Source organism: Podospora pseudoanserina, chromosome 1, assembly GCF_035222485.1.
Source record: "Podospora pseudoanserina strain CBS 124.78 chromosome 1, whole genome shotgun sequence".
NCBI classification, from domain to species: Eukaryota; Fungi; Ascomycota; class Sordariomycetes; order Sordariales; family Podosporaceae; genus Podospora; species Podospora pseudoanserina.
Window position 1 is genome coordinate 28,419 of NC_085920.1, and position 22,006 is coordinate 50,424.

The 22,006-nt window shown below is 54.3% G+C and overlaps 12 protein-coding genes and 1 non-coding gene across 13 annotated transcripts; 4 read left to right on the plus strand and 9 right to left on the minus strand.

Moving 5' to 3' along the window:
* Positions 1-639: 639 nt before the first annotated feature.
* QC764_0000080 (uncharacterized protein) lies at positions 640-993 on the minus strand (the record flags this gene model as incomplete). Its single annotated transcript, XM_062939668.1, has 1 exon — positions 640-993. One exon carries the CDS (start codon positions 991-993, stop codon positions 640-642), a length of 354 nt encoding a protein of 117 aa, XP_062804036.1.
* Positions 994-1,180: 187 nt separating this feature from the next.
* Positions 1,181-4,779, minus strand: QC764_100940 (uncharacterized protein; the record flags this gene model as incomplete). The annotated part of the gene is made up of 3 exons (XM_062941315.1): positions 3,649-4,779; positions 3,199-3,591; positions 1,181-3,137 (listed from the first exon to the last, which is right to left on the minus strand). Exons 1-3 carry the CDS (start codon positions 3,681-3,683, stop codon positions 1,181-1,183), a joined length of 2,385 nt encoding a protein of 794 aa, XP_062804037.1. The 5' UTR covers positions 3,684-4,779.
* A 188-nt stretch (positions 4,780-4,967) lies between these two features.
* QC764_100930 (uncharacterized protein) lies at positions 4,968-5,603 on the minus strand (the record flags this gene model as incomplete). Its single annotated transcript, XM_062941314.1, has 1 exon — positions 4,968-5,603. The coding sequence occupies one exon, from the start codon at positions 5,601-5,603 to the stop codon at positions 4,968-4,970; it is 636 nt and encodes a 211-aa protein (XP_062804038.1).
* A 663-nt stretch (positions 5,604-6,266) lies between these two features.
* On the minus strand, positions 6,267-7,403 carry QC764_100920 (uncharacterized protein; the record flags this gene model as incomplete). The annotated part of the gene is made up of 1 exon (XM_062941313.1): positions 6,267-7,403. The coding sequence occupies one exon, from the start codon at positions 7,401-7,403 to the stop codon at positions 6,267-6,269; it is 1,137 nt and encodes a 378-aa protein (XP_062804039.1).
* A 693-nt stretch (positions 7,404-8,096) lies between these two features.
* Positions 8,097-9,750, minus strand: QC764_100910 (uncharacterized protein; the record flags this gene model as incomplete). Its single annotated transcript, XM_062941312.1, has 4 exons — positions 8,097-8,489; positions 8,544-8,918; positions 8,964-9,555; positions 9,608-9,750. The coding sequence occupies 4 exons, from the start codon at positions 9,748-9,750 to the stop codon at positions 8,121-8,123; spliced, it is 1,479 nt and encodes a 492-aa protein (XP_062804040.1). The 3' UTR covers positions 8,097-8,120.
* A 479-nt stretch (positions 9,751-10,229) lies between these two features.
* On the minus strand, positions 10,230-13,152 carry QC764_100900 (uncharacterized protein; the record flags this gene model as incomplete). Its single annotated transcript, XM_062941311.1, has 4 exons — positions 10,230-11,026; positions 11,077-12,148; positions 12,205-12,915; positions 12,967-13,152. 4 exons carry the CDS (start codon positions 13,150-13,152, stop codon positions 10,230-10,232), a joined length of 2,766 nt encoding a protein of 921 aa, XP_062804041.1.
* A 517-nt stretch (positions 13,153-13,669) lies between these two features.
* Positions 13,670-17,336, plus strand: QC764_100890 (uncharacterized protein). Its single transcript, XM_062941310.1, has 3 exons — positions 13,670-14,265; positions 14,321-14,906; positions 14,997-17,336. Exons 1-2 carry the CDS (start codon positions 13,909-13,911, stop codon positions 14,648-14,650), a joined length of 687 nt encoding a protein of 228 aa, XP_062804042.1. The 5' UTR covers positions 13,670-13,908; the 3' UTR covers positions 14,651-14,906; positions 14,997-17,336.
* Positions 14,751-16,304, minus strand: QC764_100880 (uncharacterized protein; the record flags this gene model as incomplete). The annotated part of the gene is made up of 1 exon (XM_062941309.1): positions 14,751-16,304. The coding sequence occupies one exon, from the start codon at positions 16,302-16,304 to the stop codon at positions 14,751-14,753; it is 1,554 nt and encodes a 517-aa protein (XP_062804043.1).
* Positions 17,204-18,033, minus strand: QC764_100870 (uncharacterized protein; the record flags this gene model as incomplete). Its single annotated transcript, XM_062941308.1, has 2 exons — positions 17,423-18,033; positions 17,204-17,367 (listed from the first exon to the last, which is right to left on the minus strand). The coding sequence occupies exons 1-2, from the start codon at positions 17,934-17,936 to the stop codon at positions 17,204-17,206; spliced, it is 678 nt and encodes a 225-aa protein (XP_062804044.1). The 5' UTR covers positions 17,937-18,033.
* A 52-nt stretch (positions 18,034-18,085) lies between these two features.
* On the plus strand, positions 18,086-18,889 carry QC764_100860 (uncharacterized protein). Its single transcript, XM_062941307.1, has 2 exons — positions 18,086-18,213; positions 18,267-18,889. Exons 1-2 carry the CDS (start codon positions 18,211-18,213, stop codon positions 18,693-18,695), a joined length of 432 nt encoding a protein of 143 aa, XP_062804045.1. The 5' UTR covers positions 18,086-18,210; the 3' UTR covers positions 18,696-18,889.
* A 103-nt stretch (positions 18,890-18,992) lies between these two features.
* On the plus strand, positions 18,993-19,084 carry QC764_0000180. Its single transcript has one exon. It is a non-coding gene; the product is annotated as a tRNA-Gln (tRNA).
* Positions 19,085-19,191: 107 nt separating this feature from the next.
* Positions 19,192-21,033, plus strand: QC764_100850 (uncharacterized protein). Its single transcript, XM_062941306.1, has 3 exons — positions 19,192-19,563; positions 19,612-20,568; positions 20,619-21,033. Exons 1-3 carry the CDS (start codon positions 19,530-19,532, stop codon positions 20,975-20,977), a joined length of 1,350 nt encoding a protein of 449 aa, XP_062804046.1. The 5' UTR covers positions 19,192-19,529; the 3' UTR covers positions 20,978-21,033.
* On the minus strand, positions 20,962-21,790 carry QC764_100840 (uncharacterized protein; the record flags this gene model as incomplete). The annotated part of the gene is made up of 2 exons (XM_062941305.1): positions 20,962-21,361; positions 21,414-21,790. The coding sequence occupies 2 exons, from the start codon at positions 21,788-21,790 to the stop codon at positions 21,037-21,039; spliced, it is 702 nt and encodes a 233-aa protein (XP_062804047.1). The 3' UTR covers positions 20,962-21,036.
* Positions 21,791-22,006: the final 216 nt, after the last annotated feature.

A 22,006-nucleotide genomic window follows, 5' to 3' on the forward strand; every position in this document is an offset into this window, starting at 1 on the left:
CGACCTGCAACCCTCGTATCTCGAATTCTGGCACCACATTCCCCCTCCCGATTAGGAAGCCGTGCCGAACCTCACCTGTTACAGGCCTGTCGATTGGTCTCCCACATCTAATGCGGGATAAGCTCGGAGGTCGCTTTTCCCTGCGCGATATCGGGTACTTGCCAGCGGATGGGAGAATCGGCGGCGCAATCTTGGAACAGTAGTCCTCGTCTATGGTGTGGCGGTCAGAGAGAGTGGTGACAACGGCGAGGAAGAGGGCTGTGCATAGGACAGTGTACGTCTGATACAACCTGCTGGGGGGCGGTCGATCCATGACAGGCCCAGAGTTGCTGTTTCCTGCTGATCACTTTGTCTCAGGGGCAAGCTCAATCCTGGCGTTGTTGGGGTAAAAGGTGAAAGCTTCTAACCCTGGCTCTTGAAAAGTTTCAATCACTAAAAGTCGAAGAAACCACACGACTCTACAACTCCGTGAACATCATGCGCACCACGCTATCCCTACCAGTTCCCTCTCAAAAGCAGCTCCGCACTGATCACGGTGTTGTAGTTCGGTGTAGTACTCTCCTCTGATCCCATGTGTCATGACCACATCCACATACACCCCCATCTTGCCATGATCCCTCTCATCGCCATTGCTGAAGCTCAAAATATCCCTTCGCAGCTCTTCAAAGCCACACGAAACCTCATCCGGCAAGTCCTTCTCCAAGTCAACTTCGAGATGTGCCTGGACGGGGGCCACGCGTGGGTTACGTAGGCAACCGGCGACCTTGGATAGCCTCTCAATCCGGGTATCAACACGCGAAATCTGTTCTTGTCTGCTGTGTGATTGATGGCCGAGATCTTTGAGAGTAAAAGGCGGGAAATGGTGTCTTTGTCCGGATGATGTGCGTGGAAACACGGGGTGCCGTAGATGAGATCCTGTCCATTGGCAACAAGGCAGGCATTTAATGTCGAGACTGAACCTTTCAACCCACAAAGAATCCAACTTGACCCCATTGTCGAGGGCAAAATGGTGAACCTAAAGTTGATTTGGACAAGTTAAGGAGAGAGAAGGACAACACTTCTGCCTGTTTGTTCTTGTCAGGGGGGCACAGGCAGTTGCAGATCATGCGAACGACCAGCATCGTGTATTTGGCCACTATCCAGAAAGAAAAAAAGTGGGTATCAAGTAATAAAACCTCCTCTAAAACCCAGGCGGAAGTCCTTTTGGCTTCGCAGGCTTCCCCCCATTCTTCTTCAGCTCGGCATTGTACTCGCTCCTCTTTCTGATCATGAATGCAATGCCTAGCAACAAATCTGTCTCATACTGCGCCTGCTTTGCCGCCGCCTTCCCCATGGCGCTCACTGGCACAAAGTGCAGCAGGGGCCTCATGACCCTCCCAGCTAGCCTCTCAGCTGTCATTTCGTTCCTCTCGGCCTGGTCGGCTATGTCGCCCCAGAGCGTCAGCAGCAACTTGAAGAGGCTCCTCTCCGGGCCCTTGATGCCCATGAGTGCCTCCTCCCAAAAGTCAATGCCCTGGTCTATTCGCAGCGCCATGCTTCCCGCCACATTCGACTGCTTGCTCAGCTTGATCCACCTCTTGGCCAACGAATCCGGAACAAGCGGCTTAGGCAGTTCGTTTAGATACACAAGAATCAGGTCGGCAGCATCGTAGACAGTAAAGTCCCTCCAATCCAGCACCTTGCCGTAGCCAGTCTGTGGGGTGTTGAAGATCTCCCGAAGGTCAGACACTCTATAGCTGTCACCGTCTTGACCAAAAATATGCGGGCACTCCGCCAAGCCCATGTCCCGGATGTAGTACACGCAACGTAGGATGCAAAGAGGGTAGTCCCGCGCACTCTTGCCGCCTGCCGAGCCTCCTTCGTGGGATGTCGAGGCTACTCCCTTGGCAACCTTCATGGACTGGGCAACCGGTACTCCAAACACATTTGTCGAGGTCAGCGACTCTGCAAGAGAAGGAGTCGAGGTGGAGGGGTTGTGTGAGTGTGTTGGTGTGGCAGGCAGGCTATGCTTGGTGGACCGAAGGCCGAGGCGAGAAAAGGCGGTGCCTAACCTGGACGAGCTCCTCTTCCCGCTCAGGCCGCTGGTGCTCGTGGAGTCCCTGTCTCGATTCCCCGTGGGCATGTATGGACTCTGCGAAGGGGAAAACATAAAGTTGGAGCTTGAGGGGGTTGGCGGGCGTGTCATGCCAGAAGATGACATTGGCGGCAGCGCAGGGACAGGTGGCGGCATGGGGATTTCCGCTCGGGGATTCTCAAACACAGAGTACCGAGAGAGGGAGTGAACAGACTGGTTCATGCCGCTTGAGCGCCTCGATTCCGACCCATGAAACGAGTTGGAGTCGCCGCTTTGGGAGGAGTGGTCGTGCGAAGAGGTGTAATATCCCTGCTGGCTTCCCTGTGGTAGTGGGTGGCCGTGCTGGGCGAGGATGTGCTCCGACACTGGGTGCAGGGCTGGAGGGGAGAAGCTCCGGATTCGAGACATTGAGTCCTTGTGATTCAAGCTCATGTTGCTGCTCTGCCCGCTTGCCCTTGATGCAACGCTGCTGCCGGCGTTGGACAGAGAGCCGTAGTAGTTGCTGTCGGTATCGGAGATGCTAGGGGCCTGTCGCGTGTGCTGCGGGTGCTGATTGTGGCTAAAGTTGGGGATGGCAGACGACGAGCTTCCCAGTCGAGACGTTGATCGTGGTGGTGGTGGCGGTACGCGGTTGCGCACATCGCGAACGGGCGTCATGTTTGGCGGCATCTCGTGAAGCTCCCCGGAAAACTCGTCCATTTCGTCAAAAAACGTACCGTCCACTGCGTCTGGCCTGCTGGGTCGTGGTGGTGCTTTCAAGGGTTGCTTCTTGGTCAAGAAGGAGGACGACTCGTCGCAGCTCATCTCGATGGCGCTGTCAGGGGCCTCGGCTGGTTGCGGTGGTGGGTTCGGCTGGCTTTCAGGCTTCTTTCTCGCCGATGGGGGCGCCGAGAGGTTGGCATACTCGCGCAATGTGTCGAAATACTGCTGCAGTGTGGTGAGGGCTCTGTTTGGGCGCATTTCCGGCGGTGGTTTGCACGAGGTTGAGATGATTCGTGCTGCCACCTCGGCCAACTCGTCCACGTCCTCGGAGCTTGCGTCGTTGTCATTTTGGGCTTTGCTTCTATTTGGCAACAAAACATCAGCGCCTGGCTCACACCCAGCCTCTCGAGGCAGCAACCTACGCGTCAACAAAGTCAACAGCCAGCCCGAGCGCGTCCTTGTACCGTCCCAGCGTCCAGTGCAGCCTGTTGATGTGATCACGGCTCGCCATCCACCGGGCCTTTTTGTCAGCCCTCGAGACGCCGGGTCGGTTGAGCACAGATATGCACCCTTCGAGCTCATTGATCAGGGTCAGGCAGCAGTCGAGCGCACTCGGGGTCTGCTCGGCCAAGAACGGCGGAAAGGAGGCGGCATCGTCGCGGAGGAGCTGGAGGACGCCATCGAGCGAATGGAGCTCGCTGGAGATGCTGTCCAGCTCCGACCGAGACTCGCGCACTTCGCGGACAAACTTGCTGAGGGCAAGCGAGGTCCTCGCAACGGCGTTGCTGGCGGCGAAGCAACCAGTATTCATGGACCTGTCCACGTGTTTGTCAGCACCGTTTTGCGTGATGGGAATCTCCAGTTTGTCTTACACCCAGTCCAATCGTTGTCCAGCACTTGGATCCATTGCTGCAACTCGGTCGTGGCCACCGGTCGTGGGGATCAGGGCAACACAACAGGCGGAGGTGCAGAGGATATAGAAATAAACAATCAACAAGTCAGGACGGGAGCTTGGAGGGAGCACGCACGCACGCAGCGTCCCATGGTACGGATATGCATGTCAGCCTGCGAGAGAATTGGCCCCGATCTCCCATCACCCAATGCTGTTGCACCCCTCCATCTCGTCCCCAAGAAGCCCAGGGTCAGCCAGCTCGCCACACGCTTGGCCGGCGCCAGTGGTTCGCATCCATCTCGGCCCATTCAGACCAGGCCCTACAGCCCCAGGGGACCCTCAATCCGGGCCCCACCATCCGGTCCCTGTTGCTCTTTTTGCAGCATCCAACTGCGGATTCCAAATCCGAGGGTTTGGTTGCTTTTTTTTTTTTTTTCCTGCGATGTCCTGTCGGGTTTCCTGCCTAAAGCACCAATGTAGAGCGGTTGGGTGGATGATAAGAAATGGTGCTGCAGAAATAATCAAACGTGCACCTGCCGTTGGAGGACAAGTGTCCCAAGCCAATCGTTTGAGGTGACCGGGAAAAGCGTCGACAGCGGAAGGCCATTCGACACAGTAAGGGGTGACGGCCCGTGGGATCCCCTACTGAACTCTGACCCGATCGCGACCCCTGGGAAAACGCTTGGGCTGCCGGTTCAGGCGACCGGGCCCACTGGCGAGCAGAATGCGGGGAGGGCGGGGCAACCTGGAACCTGGAAGGCAGGTAGAGCTCAAAACTCGTGCCCTCGGGCCTCACTCACACATGGAAATCGAAACAATATTCTCACATGTGTTTTTCATGTGTTTTCCCTCTGCCACAACACGTAAAGTTTCCCCTCTCTTCCTCTATGCTTCCAGCACCATGAAAACTCTTCCCTCCGTAGGGCCGACCACCACTAGCTCTGTGAGCGAGGTTACATGTCACGTCGGTAAAACTCCGAGGTGGAATTGCGCATCGACGCAGCGCAACGTCTTCAGGGGGCATCCAGTGGTTGACCGAAATGAAACAAACCACCAAGAGGAACCTCACCGTCCGTGCTCAAGAGCCGTTGAAACATTTGACGGAACTTTGGATTGGCAGGAACCGGCATCATGACATGACTTGTTGTGCTGCTCACAGCTCATCTCTTCATTCATCATCACACCTCTTGTGGAGAATTTCCATCCAAGGTAGCATCTGCATGTCAATAGGCCCGTCATCCCAGTCCTAACTCCGGTGATATATCAATCAGGAAAAGGATGAATTTTATTCCGTGCATTCTAGGTCGTCGTCGCCCTTGGCCTCAGCAGCCAACACCAATGCCATATATCAGGATCGCTCTCGAGCCTTTTTGGGCCAGTAGCCACCTTGGTCAGCACCGACACCTCAAACAGCTCCTGCACCCTCTTGCTGTCCATCTCAAACCTCGAGTCCGAAAAGCTGAGCGATATCCACACGCCCTCCTCCTTGTTCAGCACATCGTGTATGGCCTCTGCCATCTTGATGACATTCTCATCCCCGCCGCAAGAAACAGCATCGACGGTGCTTTTGTCGATGACCATCCTCACTTTTCCTCTTTGCCCCAGGTCTAGTTCCAACGGCAACGTGACATCCTGCACCTGATACCCCATTTCGACATTGCCAAACTCGTTGCTCTCCATCGCCTTCCCCCGTTCAAGAGCTAGAGGCTCGTAGTCCATGTTTATGACTTGTAGCTGTGGAAAGTGACGTCGAAAGTACACATGTAGGTCGCTTGTTCCCGAGCCGAGGTGGAGCACTGTTGAGCCTATTGACAGCGGCGTAAGAAGAGGCTCGAGGATGGAGAAAAAGGAGCCAGACGACGTGAGCCATTCAAAGGACTCTTCCTTGGTGAAGCGTTTGCGCCAATATTCAACTTTTTCAAAGTCGGCCGGCATTTTCGTACTTTTGTTGCGATAATAGGTTGTTTGATTACCCTGTTGTGTTGATGATGTTGATCAGAGAAAATAGGTAGGTCTGGTTGCCAGTTGAGGTGAGGAATCATGAGGAATCATGGTTTCGATATCAGTGAGTCTTTGTAGACGGCCTTCTTACTTTATCTTTTTGTGCTTGCAAAGTTTAACACCATCCGAGGTTATGCCGAATTGGTAAATGCTCCTAGGTATGAGGTTACTGTCCAGAGACAAGACTTTGACGATCCACCTGTTACCTAAGATGCCGCCACGAATCAAGAGGTTTTAGTCAAGCGAAGAAAGAATTACACTCTCTAACAAGACAATGACAAATCACGCAGGGCATGCCAAACTAAAGATCGCAGAGAACCAAAGCCTAGACCGGCTTCCAATATTTTGATACTCGTGCTGCTGAACAAGATTCCAATACAGCCAACGCTCAGCAATGCGATGCAGGCAATCACCTCTAATGAAAATAAACCCCCAAACTCCAGAGCAGACCGCTGCCCATGTGTTTTCGACTAGTCCTCAACGCCATGTTCCCATCTGTTCCTACAAAGTCCCGACCCACCGTTCCCAATGATACCGCTGATTTGGATGTCCGCCGTCCGTATAACCCTAACGCCAAACAAACCCTCCGACCCAAATTCACTGCCCTAGCCCTTCCCGGTACGTCTCCCAATCCACGATGCTGATGACATCTGAAATCTTCCCATGTTCCAGCCAGTAGAATACATGTTCTGACCATTCAACCTCGTCACCGGTGGGCGATGCGCCCATCCAGCTCTTGACCGGGGTTCCGACAAACTCTAGCCTCGCTGCAATCATCTGCCTCCCTTCGTCCACGGCGCAAGTGTGCACCTGGAACTTGAGATCGGGGACGTGGTCCATGGCGTCTCGCATGAGATTGATGTACTTGTCTACCGACAGGTGCACTCCATTGTGCGTCACTCCCCCAGTCTTGCAAAACGGCCTGACCTCCTGATGCATGTGCTCGACCCCGGAGTTGATGGCGTCGATGTAATCCTCATAGAACGTCTTGAGGTCGATCGAGACAGGTGGAGGTGGTGGTCGCAGCCCGGGTACTGGTAACACTCTTCTGGGCTTGGCAGCAGCCAGCTTGCGTCTTGATATCCTTGGTGGCTCTTCCCTCATATCGTAGATACTGCTGATCTTTCCCTTATCGAAGCTAACCACCATGTGTCTGGCATACTCGGTCCTTTCAGGGGAGCGCATGCTACCAGCTCTGCCCCTCTCGGGAGTCAGATTCCGGACACATATCCTGGCCGCGACAGGATCAGGTCTGAACAGCTTGAGCTTGCCAGCTGGCGGGTTTGGGTGAATATCCCCGCCGACCATGGCGGCGATGTGCAGCTTGCTGGTCGAGCCTTGGCCAAACTCCTCTTTGAAAATGTGGACAAGTTCGTGCAGAGAAATTGACTCTCCATTGTAGGAGAGCTTCTGGTTGGCGATGTTGGGCAAAAACTCCCACTGGCGCCTGTTGATACGGTCGACAAACAGGCGGAATCGATATTGATTTGTTAATGGTGGAGGTGGCCTCACGCCGAAGCGCTCGTATCGGGCGTTGACGTCCTCCATGGATTCCCGCTTGCGCCTTTTGGAGCTGTGTGAGCTGTCTGAATCTGGCGTCCCTGGCGATGGTCTTTTTCTTGATGACGACTGTGATGGCGGTGATGGAGTAGGTGATGATGATGACGCTGTGGCAGCCAAGGGCGGCGACATGGTGGGCCGCGATATCCGCAACTCTCGCCGGCTGTGCGACATGTTGACTTTTGAGGCCGACCACTGAACAGAGGATGGTTGGTTTGGTCCAAAAGCGGCAACACTTTGATGACAGGGATGGTGCGCGGTGTGGTGATTGATGGATTTGGCTTGTGGTTGCTGCTGTTTGATGCTGTGGTGAGTGAGTGGAATCAAGGTCGCGCGATTGCGCGCCCTCACGTGCAAAATTAATCGAGGCGCAGGCTCAGAGCCGCAGGCGCGTCACAGGCCACCAACAGAACCTGGCCCGTGCACCGTGCCTGGAAAAGTGGGACGGCTTCCGCTCAACATCAGGACGCGTCGCGGTCTTTGAGCTCAGCTCCCCTACTAACAAACACGCAAAGCTGGCCGGTGGTGGTATATAGAATGACACCAGCCTGGAAGCCTTTTTGGAACCATTTGCTCAGCGCCACGGAGTTAAATCTCAGACAACCACATCGCCAGCAAGTTCGGCATGAAGGATTGTTATGCGAAGAGTTGAAGGAGCTCACAGAGCAGGTGTAAATTTTAAAATGGTGATCTGTAGTCCAGCTCTCCAAATCATCTACAAGACCCATGGCAGAGAAGCGAGAGTCTCATCTGTGCTGCGGGCTCTGGTCAGTTTTCGAGTCATCGTGGAGCTTGATGCAGCTGCAGCAACACGACCCGAAGGCATTTCCAAAGAGCTTGGAATTGAAAAACCAATCATCCTCTATGAGCGTAGATACTACGGCTGTTAGATCACAATCGAGCCCTAAGTGGTTCTTTTTTCACCTCCTCCTCTGCCCTTTCCCTCTCCTCAAACCCCCTGAGTTTGTGAGCCACCATGCCCTTCCAAACTGTCAGCCACTCATCGCAAAATGCGGGCAGCATTCGGCCTGTTGTTCCCTCCTTGGGATCGCCCGCAATTTTTCTCAAAAACTCGAAAAAGTCTTTGTAATCCGGAGCAATGCTGTAATAGTCTTTGCCCCCTTTCTTGGCAGCCGCTCTCTTTGCTTCCCAGCGTTGTTGATCAGCAACTGGTGGTAACGGCTGAGCACGACCAGCCAAGTGACGAGCCACGGCAACGGCTTGCCACTCATATACCTTGAATGTAAACCCTCCTCCAAGCTGGCTTTCAGTTAGTTACCACAGTGTAGGTAGAACAAAAGATTGACAACATACCATGCCAACAAATGTGAGTGTTGGGTCGAGAATATCAAACGTATGCTGATAAACGCCCGGAAGTCTCCTGTATGCTTTCTCCACTCTCTCCTGAACAACTGGTAGAAACGGAAAGCTGAACGTGTAGCCGGTAGCAAAGATGATATGGTCCACATCCTTGACTTTAGATCCGTCCGTGAAAAAGACTGTCCCTGTCGTCGGACACAGACTTGATATCTGCTTCTTGATCACAATGTGAGGGTGTATGAACGGCGTCCAGCCAAATGATGGGATCGGATCTCTCCTGATGGAAGAAATGAGGGGCTTTTGGGCAAAAGGAAGGATTTCATGCACGATTTCATGAGCGGAAACTGACCCACCCACAACAATCGTTTTCTATGTCTTGTTAGCATCAAGCAATCAATAAAAAAAAGAACTTACTTTTCCCTTGTACTTTTCCCCGTTCCTAAAACGTTTGCTATGCTGGATTCTCCCCGGCCAACGTTTGTCAAATTCAATCAATCCTTCCGTCTCTGGAATCCAAGGGACATTATAATGTCCACTTGCCACGACCAACCCGTCAAACCTCTCCTGCCACCAATAGTCCTTGTCTCCTTTCCCGTCTTTCCGAAGAGTCAGCACCCACTCCCCGTTGACCTTCTCCGCCCTCTCCACTGTAGTGTGCAAGCTCAAGTGCTTGTCACTCCCTTCCCGGGTGAAGATATCTTCTATCCACGTTCGAATCACCTCACGATGCCGGAAGGGGCCGTCCAAACCGTATCTCTGCACGCTTCTACCGCTGAGCGTCCAAGGCAGCGGCTCTTGCGTATAGCCCATTATGTCTGGGTGGATGTTGCTGTGCAGGTGCTCATGCTGGGCTGAGTCGCTAAACCTCAGTTGGTGTGAGTTTACTTGCTCGCTCTTTAGCGTTTCGGTGGGGAATTGCTCCGGCACAGGCACGGCAACATCTGCCTTTCCCGCCAACAACAACGGAAGAGAGGGGATGGCGGCCGGGAGATGAGGTGTGTAGACCCTGTGCTCTATTGTCAATACACCTAGATTAAAATCTGTCCGAGACGACATACCATGTACCCCCAATTATGGGTCTCCTATCAAACACTCTGACCACATCAAAAGCCTGTTCTTTGGCAAGAGCATCTGTAGCAATAGCACCAGCTGGGCCAACACCAATCACAGCTACTCTGCGGACTTGAGGGACTGTGGCCATGATTTTACACAACAAACTAAAACGAGATGCACAAACTCGAGATTAACAGCCTGAGAATGCTCAAGTCCTCACCGTTATATGCCCCACAGGATGGCGCCTTGCTGGCTCGGCATCACGCAAACACATCTTGCAGATGCTCCCATCTCAACAGTTATACCATCACAAGCTGCAGTGACGAAAATCTTGGATCCGTTATCCCCGTGTATCCTGTGAGAAAGATGTATTGGCCCAGTAGTGAAATATGCCAGCGTGTGCTCGTGTATGTATATATAAATCCCATGCTCTTTTAGATGTTGCCTTGAAATAAATGTCCTGCCCATCTTCCTTGCCTGCCCATGGTTCGATCTGATCCTGAAATAGCCCAAAACTCCAGAAACTCCGTCGCTTAGTATTCTTTTCAGCCTATCCGTGACCCAGACACCGTAAAAAAGCAAAAAAAGTACGTGATCCTGTTGGTGATACATGATTAACCTCCTCACTCAAGCGCCGCCTCCTCCACCGCCTCCCGGCACACCGGTGCCGTCGTGGAATAATAACAGTGGCCATTGCGCACCGGAATGGGTGTTGGCAACGTTTCCAACACCCATGGCATCGGCCTGCGTTGGTACACCCTCGACAACGTGGCCCAGCTGGACGTCACCTGGCCTGCCTGACCCTAGAGTAAGCAACGCACTCGCGCTGAAGCGCTCCTGGCTGTTGTTCCCGCCGGCGCCCGCGATAGCGGCAGTCCAGTCTTGCCATGTGTTTGCCGCGTTGTGCGCCATCATTTGTGCAGCAGCCGATGCTTGGGCTTGGGGACGCCAGTCGTCTGTTGACTGTCCGGCAACATGTTGTGTTGCCTGTGATGCGAATGCAATCAGTGGGTTGGTTGGCTCGACAGGCGTAGAACCGTTGGGGGAGACGCTTGCCGCTGTTGCTGCCGACGCAGCCGCATAGAGGTACGACGCGCCATCCGCCGAGTCGAACGTTGCAGCACCGCCGTTTTGCTGTACAGCACCTTGGTCCGCGTACGTCAGGGCCGGATACGGCGTGGTGGAGCTGGGTACGGGACCCGAATCGTAGTAGCCGTTTCCGTTGATGGGAGCGGGCTGTTGGTCTGGTTGTGTCCCTCCGCTGGCGACGGCCGATAAGCCATGGCTGGGGTCCTGTTGAGACTTCAAGCTGTGTGGCTGAATGTCCTGCGAGGAGGCATCCTTACGGGCCATGTCCTGCTCGATCCAGCCCAGTGTGCGTTCGATGATGACCCCAACTTCGGTAGCCAGACGGTTCCCTGTACCTATGTTCGTGTTAGCCAACGTCGACCAACAAAAACAGACAAAAGCTTACCAAGCAAACGCCCAATCTCCCCAATGATGGCCAGCCATGTGGCCATGTCCTCACGGGTACTGGCAACCTCCAAGACCGTCGTCTCAAACCGCCGCTCCCACTGCGCAACAAGCTGCGTGAAGATGGCGGCCACGTACACGGCCAGCTGATACCACGTCGTATCGAGCGACTTTAGCGTGTGCAACGTCGACACCACCTTGAGCAGCTTCTTTACGGTCTCTTCGCATATCCTGGTATTTTCCGCACAAAACTTGGGATCGTCCGTCATACAAACCGAAGGATGTCTCAGACACAAGGTAAACTCGAGACAAAACGCCTGCGTATAAAGCGCAAAAACCTTTGCTTCAGGTTTGGTCGTTTCTACGTTGAGCTCCTCGGGAAGATTGTCGAGCATGTTGCGCATTCCATCCTCCAATTCTCGGACCACGTCGACGTACGTGCTTGGGTCCCGCCGCGCACCATACAGTTTGGAAAACATTTCGATCAGCAAAGGCGTCACTTTGAATCCCATCAGACCAACTTGGTAGTTGCAATGTCCAACTTTGGACTCGTCCAGCACCCCCTCTTCTCCCAGAAACTCATCCGGAATCGCAATGGGGAATTCCACGTCGAACTCTTGGATAGACAGGGGCATCGGCCGGCCGAGTCGACCGTTGATGGTGCTATACAAGGCCAGAATGGCCCACCACACGCGTTTTCGCGTTTCGTTTTCCAACGTTGTGCCACCGCCGGGAATCTTGATCGCACGATGCAGATTCAGCTCGATTGCCTTCATAAAGGCAAAACTGGCCAGCGTCAGAGCACAGCCGGGCTTGGGGAAGTTTCGAGTGTGCGACATCATCATGGCGAGAGCTTGGACAGCCGTGACAGACTGGGTTGTGGCAAGATCATAGAACTTGCTGAGGCACCAGTGGTAGTGCTTGTTGGACAGGTCGTTGAGCTGAACGTACTGCTCCGGCTTTTCTCTGTTTCGAACACCATACTGGAAATAGATGGTAGCAAACACCATGTGGGTAATGACCAGTTCCGGGACTGAAGGTTTGAAGTTTGGCTCATCGTAAATGCGCCTCAACTGGTGTCCCGGCATAATTAGTCCAACTCTCGCTTTACACAGGGGAGACGACCTACCAGCTGGAGAAAGGAAGGCTTGTGCAAGATGGGAAGAAACGGTGACAGGGTCAGAAAGTACCACTCGGCATAGGTGAAGGCGTCATGTCGAGAAGGCAATTCAACGTTGGGCGGGGCGGGATGGATGTTGAGCGAGGTCTGGAAGAAGGCCTGGACAGATTTGTTGTACAGGGGCGTGCCAAAAGTCGTGCCCGCCGGCGGTTCGTCCATATCTGGGCCGTCAAACGAGGCTGTAATATCGAGAGTGGTGCCCAGGATAGACAATGTAGTTCCCTTGATGGAGCTCAGCGGCTCCTTGTCCGAAGACACGCCGAGATGGTTGTTGGCAGGCCTCGCTTCGATCAGGGGATATCGCGTGCTCGAGCTGCGCTCCGATGGCGGTTTTTGCCGGCCTCCCTTTACCCACACCAAGCCGACCTGAGACCAGGAGTTCTTGAGAGGGTTGCCCACAGCGTCAAAAACCATACCTTCAGGGTAGGTGTTGTTGTACCCAGGGAACTGCCACGGCCTGACCTCGACGCCATGGTTCTCCAGCAGTTTTTCCAGCGACCGTATGTGAGCCAGCATGGCACCCTTTTCACGCTCTAACTGTTGCAAGTATCCTCGACGCTCGGTGCGCCCCGTGACTCGGTCGGTGACATAGCATTCGAGATTCTGGTTGGTACAATGGGAGCATCCTTCGGGGAGCGCATCGCAGCGAATCTTTCTAACCTAACAGCCGATTAGTTTGGGTCAAACACACCACAGAAGAAAAGAGCATACCTTGCACCTGTCGCAAGCCTGGCCTGTCCGGGTGTACGATTGCAGCTTGGACTTGACAACGCTGGAAAAGTCCTCGGGACCGCGTTCGAGACGCGGCAGCTTCACCTTGGTGGAAGCGCCGTCGCCTTGGTCAGAACCGGTGGAGTCACTGGCCCGCTTCAAGGTGTTTGGGCGGCCTGGAGGCATGGTGATTGGATCTGTATTGCGCCGCTATTTTGGCGACAGACACTCTGAGGTGTCCTGATTTGCGAGGCTGCCCTGGTGTTTTCTGTGCCGCGCCACCTCAGCGACGGGCGGCGATGGGATGGATGCGGCGACCCGACGCCTTCTGGTTCCTATGTCGTCCTGGATCGTATGCGCCTCCGAGTTGGGGAGAGATGGAGAGTGTGTTACAGGTCGATGGTGGAATGGCTGGTGTCCCAGCGGGTTTTGCCGGTGTCAATTGGAAGCTGGGAAGGAGAATGCCGGCGCTGGCGATGGCATGACCCTGTCTGAACGTCGCGTCCAGACCCCCGGGATTGGCAGCAGCTCCTGCCGCCAGGCGTTGTCAAGGAGGGCCATCACACTGCATTCGGCGAAAAGTGGGCCTTGGCAATATTACAAGCGTAACGGGAAGGTCCCTTGTCTCTGCTTCATCTCAGCGCGGGATGTCGATGATAATGACATGTAGATTTGCTCCTTGCGCATGGTAAAGAAAGGAGATGTCATGAGTCCTAGGACAAGCTTTGAGATATGAAATCGGATTGACATTGTCTACGGTAGTGCATGTGAGGCGACATGTTAGCGGTATCGAAAATACATGGAGTGGTACCGGCCCCACTTACATCTCTCGGTGACTAAAGCTTGGTGCCCCGCGCTCTGCCCCTCCGAAGTTTCCTGCACCTACATTGACTTTGAGATTGACAATCCGACAAAAGAACAACCACTAGCATCACCAAATCCATGAGCAAAAGACCAGCGTCCAGCGAGACCTCTGACCTCTCAACCACCTCGAAACGTCCCAAACCCCCTTCCAACATCACCATGTCCCTCGAGCGCATCCCCCTCGAACATATTCCCCCAAACTACAGGGTATACGGAGCTCTGTTTCGCGACGTATCCAACGCTTCCTTTCTCCAAACTCAGCTGATTTCCCGCAACCCCGAATTTGAATATGCCTTTATCGATGCTTCTACCATTGTCTCGCGCGTCCATCTCCTCGCAGCTGTCTGGAACGCAGTCTATAGCTCGGTGGAAGGAAACTTGAGGACGCCAAATGTGCACTCCGAAGTGGTGGCTTCCCTGAATATCAACAACAATGTGCGGTCTGCTCGGAGTTATGCGTACTGGGGCTGCAGGCTAACGCCACAAACAGATTGCCGACGGGTACAGACGATGGGGTATAACGTCTGACAAGACCAAGGACTTGGTCGTGGTCAAGATTCTCTCCTCGCCCGAACCGCTACCACAGGCCGAGCAAGAAAATGAAGCCGAGGAAGTCTTGTCACATCTAACATCGCAGATAGAGGGACGACTAGTAAGATTAACAGACCAGGAGATCGCAGAAGTCACGGACTGGCAAAAAGTCAGGAAATACTACAAGCTGAACGGAGTTCCAGTCTTGGACCAGACAAAAGATGAGGCGGTAAAAAGGAAAAAGATGGAGAGCATGGCTATCATGGGCATGGCGCTGAGGGGACTGTAGGAAAAAGAGAAATGATATTCAGTCGTTTGGCAGTCATGATCATTATCTCGCTATCTCATCTCAGTCTAGGTCATGTTTGGGTTTTGGTTGAATCAAGAACTCAGGCCAATCCAAACAACGACTTGAGCCTCCTCAAGACCTCGGCCCTCATGGCGTCTCTCGACCCAACTGTGCGCTGCACCGCATCTCTGTTCTCGTACGCTCGCCTCAGCAGATACTTCATGCACTCTCCTGTTGAACCCCACACCAAGTACTTGTACGCCTTGGCCTTTTCCTGCTTCTCAGTCGCTTCTTGTTGGTTAAACGCAACGAGCTCGCAACTGACTTCATCCGCCATCCCCTGCAGCTGCGCAAATGCTACATCGTTGGTCTTGCTCTCGTGCTGCAGTATTCTCTTTGCCCTGACCACGGAATCTCTGTTGTGGGTAGCCACTACCATGGACACGTCTGGAAACTGACCCTCTCCCTTCAACGGCCCGACTTGCCAATCCCTTTTGAGCAACGCCTCCGCAATACCGTCGTATGCCTTGTCTGTGTCCTCCTTGATGTCGTGTATCAGCTGCCTTGGGTCGCTCCCCAGGTACGCGCCTCTGACCAGTTTGACGCCCAGTACGAACCCCTTCTTCTTGGCTTCCTGTAGATGTTGACTCAACGTTTCGGGAGTCGACTTGAGATAAGCCTGATATGTCCCATACACCACCGGCTGGGTTCTGTTGTACCTCTCCATAAACTCCACCGTCCACTTGTCAATTCCGCCCTGGACGGCGGCTTGCTCAGCGTCGAATAGTAACCTGACACCCCTTGACTGGGCCAATACACATATGCTCTCGATCGCCTTTTTCAGCTGTGGTGAGGGATCCGCCCCCTGCCGTAGACACTGCAATGCCAGCACGCCCGCCCCGGTAAACTTGAGGGCCACATAATCCCCCCTGTTGGCCAGTAGCACGGTCATGAGCGTCCCCTGAGCCCAGCTGTCAATCTCCTCCATGTCGACCTTGGTCTCTTCCGCAACATGCTTTGGCAAAGAACCCGTTCCCTCCTGTCCATGCGGGGTGACGACCTCTTTGGCATAGCCCAAAATCACCCCTTCAAACCCCACGTCTTTGAGGCCCTTGATCGTCCTGGCTACCTCGGCAGGCTGCTCGCCGGCGCAGAATTGGGCATAAAACGTCTTCTTCAGCAGAGCTCGCAACAGTGGGTTTGAGTCAGGGTTGAGAACTGGGTTGGTTGTATGGGCCAGCATGGACATGATGGCCAGTGAGGGAGGTAAGAGGAATGGCGACGAGGATATCGTGGCCGTCATCCATGACCTGAGCACGGTGACCAGAGGTAAGACTGAGAGAGGCGCCGGTTTTGGTGGCCCCATACCGGCGCCTTGTGGTTGGTGGTGATGCTGATGATTGGGGAGCAGTGACGGCGATGGTACTCCTGATAGTGTCAGGTTGCTGGATGGTGACGACTGTGTAGAGGAGTAGTGTACTGATCGAGTTGATGTGGATGATGACTCTCTGGAAGGAATTAGTATGATGTTGTGGCGGCCGCACCGCACAAGGAAACCTGCTTGTCCGCTGGAGTTGATTGCAGCGATCGCCCGTCTCTTGGACATGCTCCGGGGCAGAAGCATGCCAGGCAAAGGCCTGGGGAGCGATGCCATGGTCACCGCCTGCTAAGAGATGCTCTGGCTGAGAGGTCGCGAGCAAGATGGTCTCAATGACGCAGGCAGCAAAAAGCACCAGCAAGTTGAGATGAAATCCAAAGTCAATTGATGGCCAGGTTACGCTACGTCCACCTTATATCAAAGACAAGCTCCCCGGTATCGCACATGCAGTGACGCAGTCCGGCCAGGTTTCCATTGAGTTTTGATAGTGGTTCATTCCAGAGCCGACCAATCCCCTCTGCTACCCCTCGAAGCTGCTGCACTCGCTGATTTGCCGTTCGATCTCGGACGCCTCCTTTGTCAAGCTTTCCGTTCGCTGCAGGCCATGATGTTATCGTCGGTCCCTTATCAACCGGCGGGCCCCCCCAACCCCTGCCAAAGGCCGCCGGTAGCCGCAAATGCGGGCGAGTGTGGGGAAAGGGACCACTGCCGTCATCGACGAATTGGCCCCGCCCCTCTGCTCCCACGGGGGTCTCGATTCATTCCAGTCGAGCTGCCAGTCCTGCCAAGCTCCCTAGCGCTCCTGAATGCCCCTGTGAACGGCTTTCCATGGCCCCTGGACAGTCCCGACTCCTTCACCGCGGACGTCGCAAGCAGCGCCATCCCCATGACAAAGCCCACGCCAGCGGCTTCGGAGAGCGGTTGCTATCGGCGCTCATAGAAAGACGTCAATTCCAATTGTCCGATCCAGTGACCAGCCGCGCCAATTGAGGAGGCTGACTGGGTCATGTGGTTTCGTGGTGCGCCGTGGCCATGCAGCCGGGTGATCCCTTCCCCGACAAGGGCCGAAGCGGAAGTACCCTTCTCGTGGTGTGTTGGAGCTTGCCGCCCCTCCCTGGTGCGAACAACGGTATAAAGGAGGCTGGCAACCAACACTGTGGCGGATACAAGAGTGCTCATGCCTTTTGCTTTAAGGTCCTGATCTTGCGCTTGATATACTCGACGTATTGCAGACGCCGGCCCCTCTTAGCCGCCAGGATGTCTTGTATTCCGCCGTAGAGGGTACCGACCACGAGGGCTGTCTTGGTGGTTCGGGCTGCGAGGGGTAATGAGTAACGGTCTGCAGCAGTCTGTTAGTATTTTGCCGTAGGCTTTCGGTATTCAAGAAAACATACTCCAGAGGCTAAAGACTCCAGCACAAGTCACCATGGACGTCACAGTGTTGAACAGATCGGCAGTGCCGCGATACTCGTCAAACATGTGCTCAATGGAAAACACAGCCGTGGTCCAGACACCAATCTTGGTTCCCATCTTTAGCCCCTCACGTAGGCCTCCGCGGGCTGCGATGTAATTCTTGCTCTTGTGGTACAGATACCAGCCGGTGGCGGTCGAGGGCAGCTTGTGGGCGTGCTCGGCACGGAACTGGAGACTGGCGATCTTGCTGCCGTGCCCTGCTCCGACAAGGAAGCCAGTGCCAAAAGACAGCATTGTGGCGAGCGGCAGCCGAATCATAGGGGGCATCGACAAGCGCGAAGAAATGTAGAATGCCTCGATTTCTTCTTTACTGGGCTTTTGATAGCCGACCGGGACATCGTCTTGCTGGGGCGGGGCTGGGATTTGAGCTGCTGGGGCAGACGCCGGATGAGTAGCCATGGTGAATATATCTTTGGACTCGTGTCCTGTCAGCATGTGCTTGGCCGTGATGTTGGAGAAGGAGAATGCTTCAGCGAGGAAAGGCAATGATTAAACTGAGCGGACGAGACAGCTGCTGCACCGTCGATCTGCCTGGTGATTGGAGTGAAAATGGAAAATGCAGAGGTCAAAGCTCCCTGCCCCACCTTCTGTTTGTCGCCAGGATCAGGCAGCTTGGCAACCTGCCCCACACAAGCTCTCACCAACCCTTTACACCCAAGACATCAAGATAGTACAAGCTCGTCAATTTTTAATACAGATCACTGTCAAGATGGTATGTGGTTCTTATAGTGATGTTGTTATGTTGTGAAGCTGATAGAGTGACAGCCTCCACGTTCTGCCGCCGTCATTGACGACTCGCCTACTGCTCTTACAATCATACTCAAGCACGGCATTACCAGCGTCTTCCTCTTTGCGTCTCCATCATGGACCTTTGAGAAGCTCTCCGCAAATCTTCTTGAGGTCTTGCGTGACCGCTATCCAGAGGGCGTGCCCAAATCTACCGAGAAAGAATCCACCATTACGCCCATTCCAACTGAAGACGCCCACGTCAGAGTCGTGTTTGGCACGCCCAGAGATGCCGACGACTACACCAGGGGGTTCAAGAAGTTTGACGTGAGCCCGGAGGATACTTTGGGCAAGAAGGGGTTGAAGAAGGTTAGCACTCTTGCGTTTGCGCTGCTGGAACCAGACCAGGATGAGGACGAGCCAGTCAAGTTTGAGGTCGCCTTTCCAATCAACGATGTCGAGGCCTAAACATTCCTGGCGTGCACGGAGGAGGGTGGTTCTAGGTCTAAAGGAGCATCATATGCGAGTTTGGCGTTCTCTTAGCTGGTGTTGGGGCTGCAATTGCATTGATATCATGGTGTTTGGTGTTTCTTAGCCCAGAGAGCAAATGACAGTAAACCATTATACCGTCGTTGGCACGGCTGTTGCCGAATGCTACAAAAAAGCCCTTTCATCTCAATGCTATGTGCAAAATAATACCGGATGGATCGCATCTGGGTTAGTCCACTTGTCGATGATGAAGATGAGCAAAATAGCAAAAGGTTGAGGTCGTGCCCGGGTTCGAACCGGGGTTACTGGAAGGTTTGAATGAGAAATGTCATCAAAATCCAGAGTGATAACCACTACACTACACAACCTTGGATGATTTCGACTGTCAGACATTGGCATTATGATTGGCAGTCGTTCCTATTCAACACACGATATCCACGGCACCAGGAGCTCAGTGTGTCCTAGGTAATGTATCTTTGGATTTCTGTCATTTGATTGATGCCAAAAAATAATCGAGCCAAAGATCAAAATGACTTCAGGGTGCAGAGGGTCTCGGTGCTAAAATTAGCTGGTCTTGGCCCACTCTTCCAGGGGGTCCGGTCTGTTTCTCGCGGGCGTCACTGGCACCTAGCTCCGCTCTCGGCAGGCACGGCGTCCACCTCCTCTACACGACAAACATTTATCAACCAACAACTGGAAACGAGGCACGAGCAAAAGGGCCACATTACCGTTGGTGTCGCAGTCTGCAACTATTCACAATGCCATCATAGTTTTTCGTTGCGTGCGCAACAGTAGGATCAGTCACCGTTGAAGATGGAGCCAAACTTGCTCGCACCACGAGCCAATGGTGCGTCTTCCTTTGGCCAACTGCGGCGCATCACTGACAGGAAAGTAGAATGGTCACAGATTCCAACTTCTCTCCTCCTCGCCGAACTTTCCCGACGCGACGACGCCGATCACGATCAACGACCAGCTTGCGGCTCCGGCAAAAACAGCCATGGCTACGACACGCCCCTTCACGTCTTTGCCCTGTTCCTGATTCTCACCATCAGCACCTTGGCCTGCGCCTTTCCGCTCTTTTCTCAACGAGTAACGAAGCCGGGGAAGCGCCAAAAGAATATTCTGTTTGTCTGTCAGCACTTTGGCACTGGCGTCTTGATGGCCACAGCGTTTGTGCACTTGCTGCCCACTGCCTTTGTGTCCCTGACAGATCCTTGCCTGCCTCATGTTTTCAGCAAGGGGTACCGGCCACTGGCTGGGCTGATAGCCATGGTTGCGGCGTTTGTGGTCGTGGTGATTGAGTCGATCCTGTCGAGCCGAGGGGCCGGGCATAGTCACTCGCATTCCTGGGACGACGAGGACTCGGAGGAAGGGCACGAAGAGGCAAAACACACGCGCACGCACGGACATGCTGGACACTCGAGGACCCCGGATATCGCCATGGACGATCTGGAAGGGGCTGGAGAGCATCGGGGCTTGGTTTCCGGGGCCTCACCTCTTCCGGGAGGCACTCCTCTGATGCAGGCCAAATCGCGCCAGAGCAGGGATTCGTTCGAACGAGAAAGGGAGTCCCTGGAGCTGGAGCTCAGCTTGGATGAGCTCAATGGCAGCGGACAGGGTGGCTCGACACGGCTCCTGGCCACGTCGAAACCGTTGCCAGCTCTTCCCTCACATGCGCACAGCGGACACCATCACCAAGGCCCCCCAAATGCGGAGGAACAGCAACGCATGATGCTTCAGTGCGTTTTGTTGGAAGCCGGTATTCTGTTTCATAGCGTGTTCATCGGCATGGCCCTGTCTGTCGCCACAGGCCCATCTTTTGCCGTTTTCCTTCTGGCCATCTCCTTTCACCGTATGTGCGCCCTTTCCGCTCTGACAGACAGAAATCCTAACAATGAACAGAATCCTTCGAAGGTCTTGCGCTGGGAACACGCATTGCAGCCCTCCACTTTCCCAAATCCTCTCCCCATCCTTGGCTGATGGTTCTGGCATTTGGCCTGACCACGCCCATCGGCCAAGCCATCGGGCTGTTTGTCCACAGGTTCTACGACCCCATGAGCCAGACAGGCTTGCTCATGGTTGGTTTTATGAACGCCATATCTGCCGGTCTGTTGCTCTTTGCCGGGCTTGTCCAGCTGCTGGCAGAAGACTTTTTGAGCGAAAAGAGCTACAAGACACTGAGAGGACGGAAACGAGTGAATGCCTTTCTGGCAGTGGCCGGAGGCGCAAGCCTGATGAGCCTGGTGGGGGCATTTGCCTAATACCAATCTTTGTTTTACCATATATATGCCTCTATACTAATGATATACTCCTGCACATATCATGACCGCTTGTTCTGAACATATTGCGTAAACGTGGCCCTAGCGTTCTTGCCAAAGTCCAGCGCGTTGCTAAACATGCCTTGGTTGTTGTGCACAGGAAAGCTACCGGATGGGTTCGAAGGCTGGGGCACGGCGGTGCGGCTGATGGCCCAGGCAAAGGTTGACGCACTGCCAGACTGTGTTTCGAGGCGCCCGCCGTTTTGCTGGCTGTTCCACCTGCTGCAGCCCGTGCAGACAACCTCGACGGTCCAGTGCGTTGAGTTGCGTGCTGTCGACAGGGTACGCAGGGTGGCACCGCTGTAGAGGCCAGGGGTAGTGCGGCCGCTGTGGGAAACATCAGCTTTTGATCTCATCAACCTATTCCCAAGATACATACGCGCTCCACCTCGACGACACAGACACCTGACCCGAGTTTCCGTTCGGCCACGCAACCGTGAGCGGATTGTTGGTCATCCCGCCGCCCCAGGCAAAGCCAACCCATGTCTGGGCAACGGGGGAGATGATCTGGAGGATGGTGTCGTATGCCGCATTGTTGGTCGCGTCAGAGGGCAGGGCGATGCGGTAGGTGGGCGCGGTGGCCGAGGTGTAATACTGAAGAAAGCAGAGACTCGGCACGTTGCCGGAGACGGTGGAGCAGTATTTTGAGGTGACACCGTACACTTGCCGCGGTTCTATCTCGGACGAGGGAGTCACCGGGGAGGAAGCTGCCAGCAAAGGTGCGGCGAAGAACGCGACGAGTGATGGCAGATGCATGGTGAACGATTCGGGGCCAATTCAGGGGTAATTCCGTGCCAACATAGAACTCAAAAACAGAGGGAGAGGCTTGGGATTTTATCATCTTATTTTTGTCTACTATTCCCTCCTTCTCAAACTGGTCATACAGAGTCTCGCTGATCTGTCGTTCATGGTTGCTCTCCGGATAAAGTCCATATGAGGCATCACCCTTGCCATCCATGTGTTATATAGAGT

What these genes read in the sequence shown, in the direction of transcription:
- QC764_100850 (XM_062941306.1), top strand. Translation starts at nt 19,530, where the DNA reads ATGGAGCCAAACTTGCTCGCACCACGAGCCAATG. An exon ending in GCTCGCACCACGAGCCAATG is followed by an intron (nt 19,564 to 19,611) that starts GTGCGTCTTCCT and finishes ACAGGAAAGTAG; the next exon opens with AATGGTCACAGATTCCAACT. An exon ending in TCTGGCCATCTCCTTTCACC is followed by an intron (nt 20,569 to 20,618) that starts GTATGTGCGCCC and finishes AACAATGAACAG; the next exon opens with AATCCTTCGAAGGTCTTGCG.
- QC764_100890 (XM_062941310.1), top strand. Translation starts at nt 13,909, where the DNA reads ATGAGCAAAAGACCAGCGTCCAGCGAGACCTCTGACCTCTCAACCACC. An exon ending in CCCTGAATATCAACAACAAT is followed by an intron (nt 14,266 to 14,320) that starts GTGCGGTCTGCT and finishes CGCCACAAACAG; the next exon opens with ATTGCCGACGGGTACAGACG.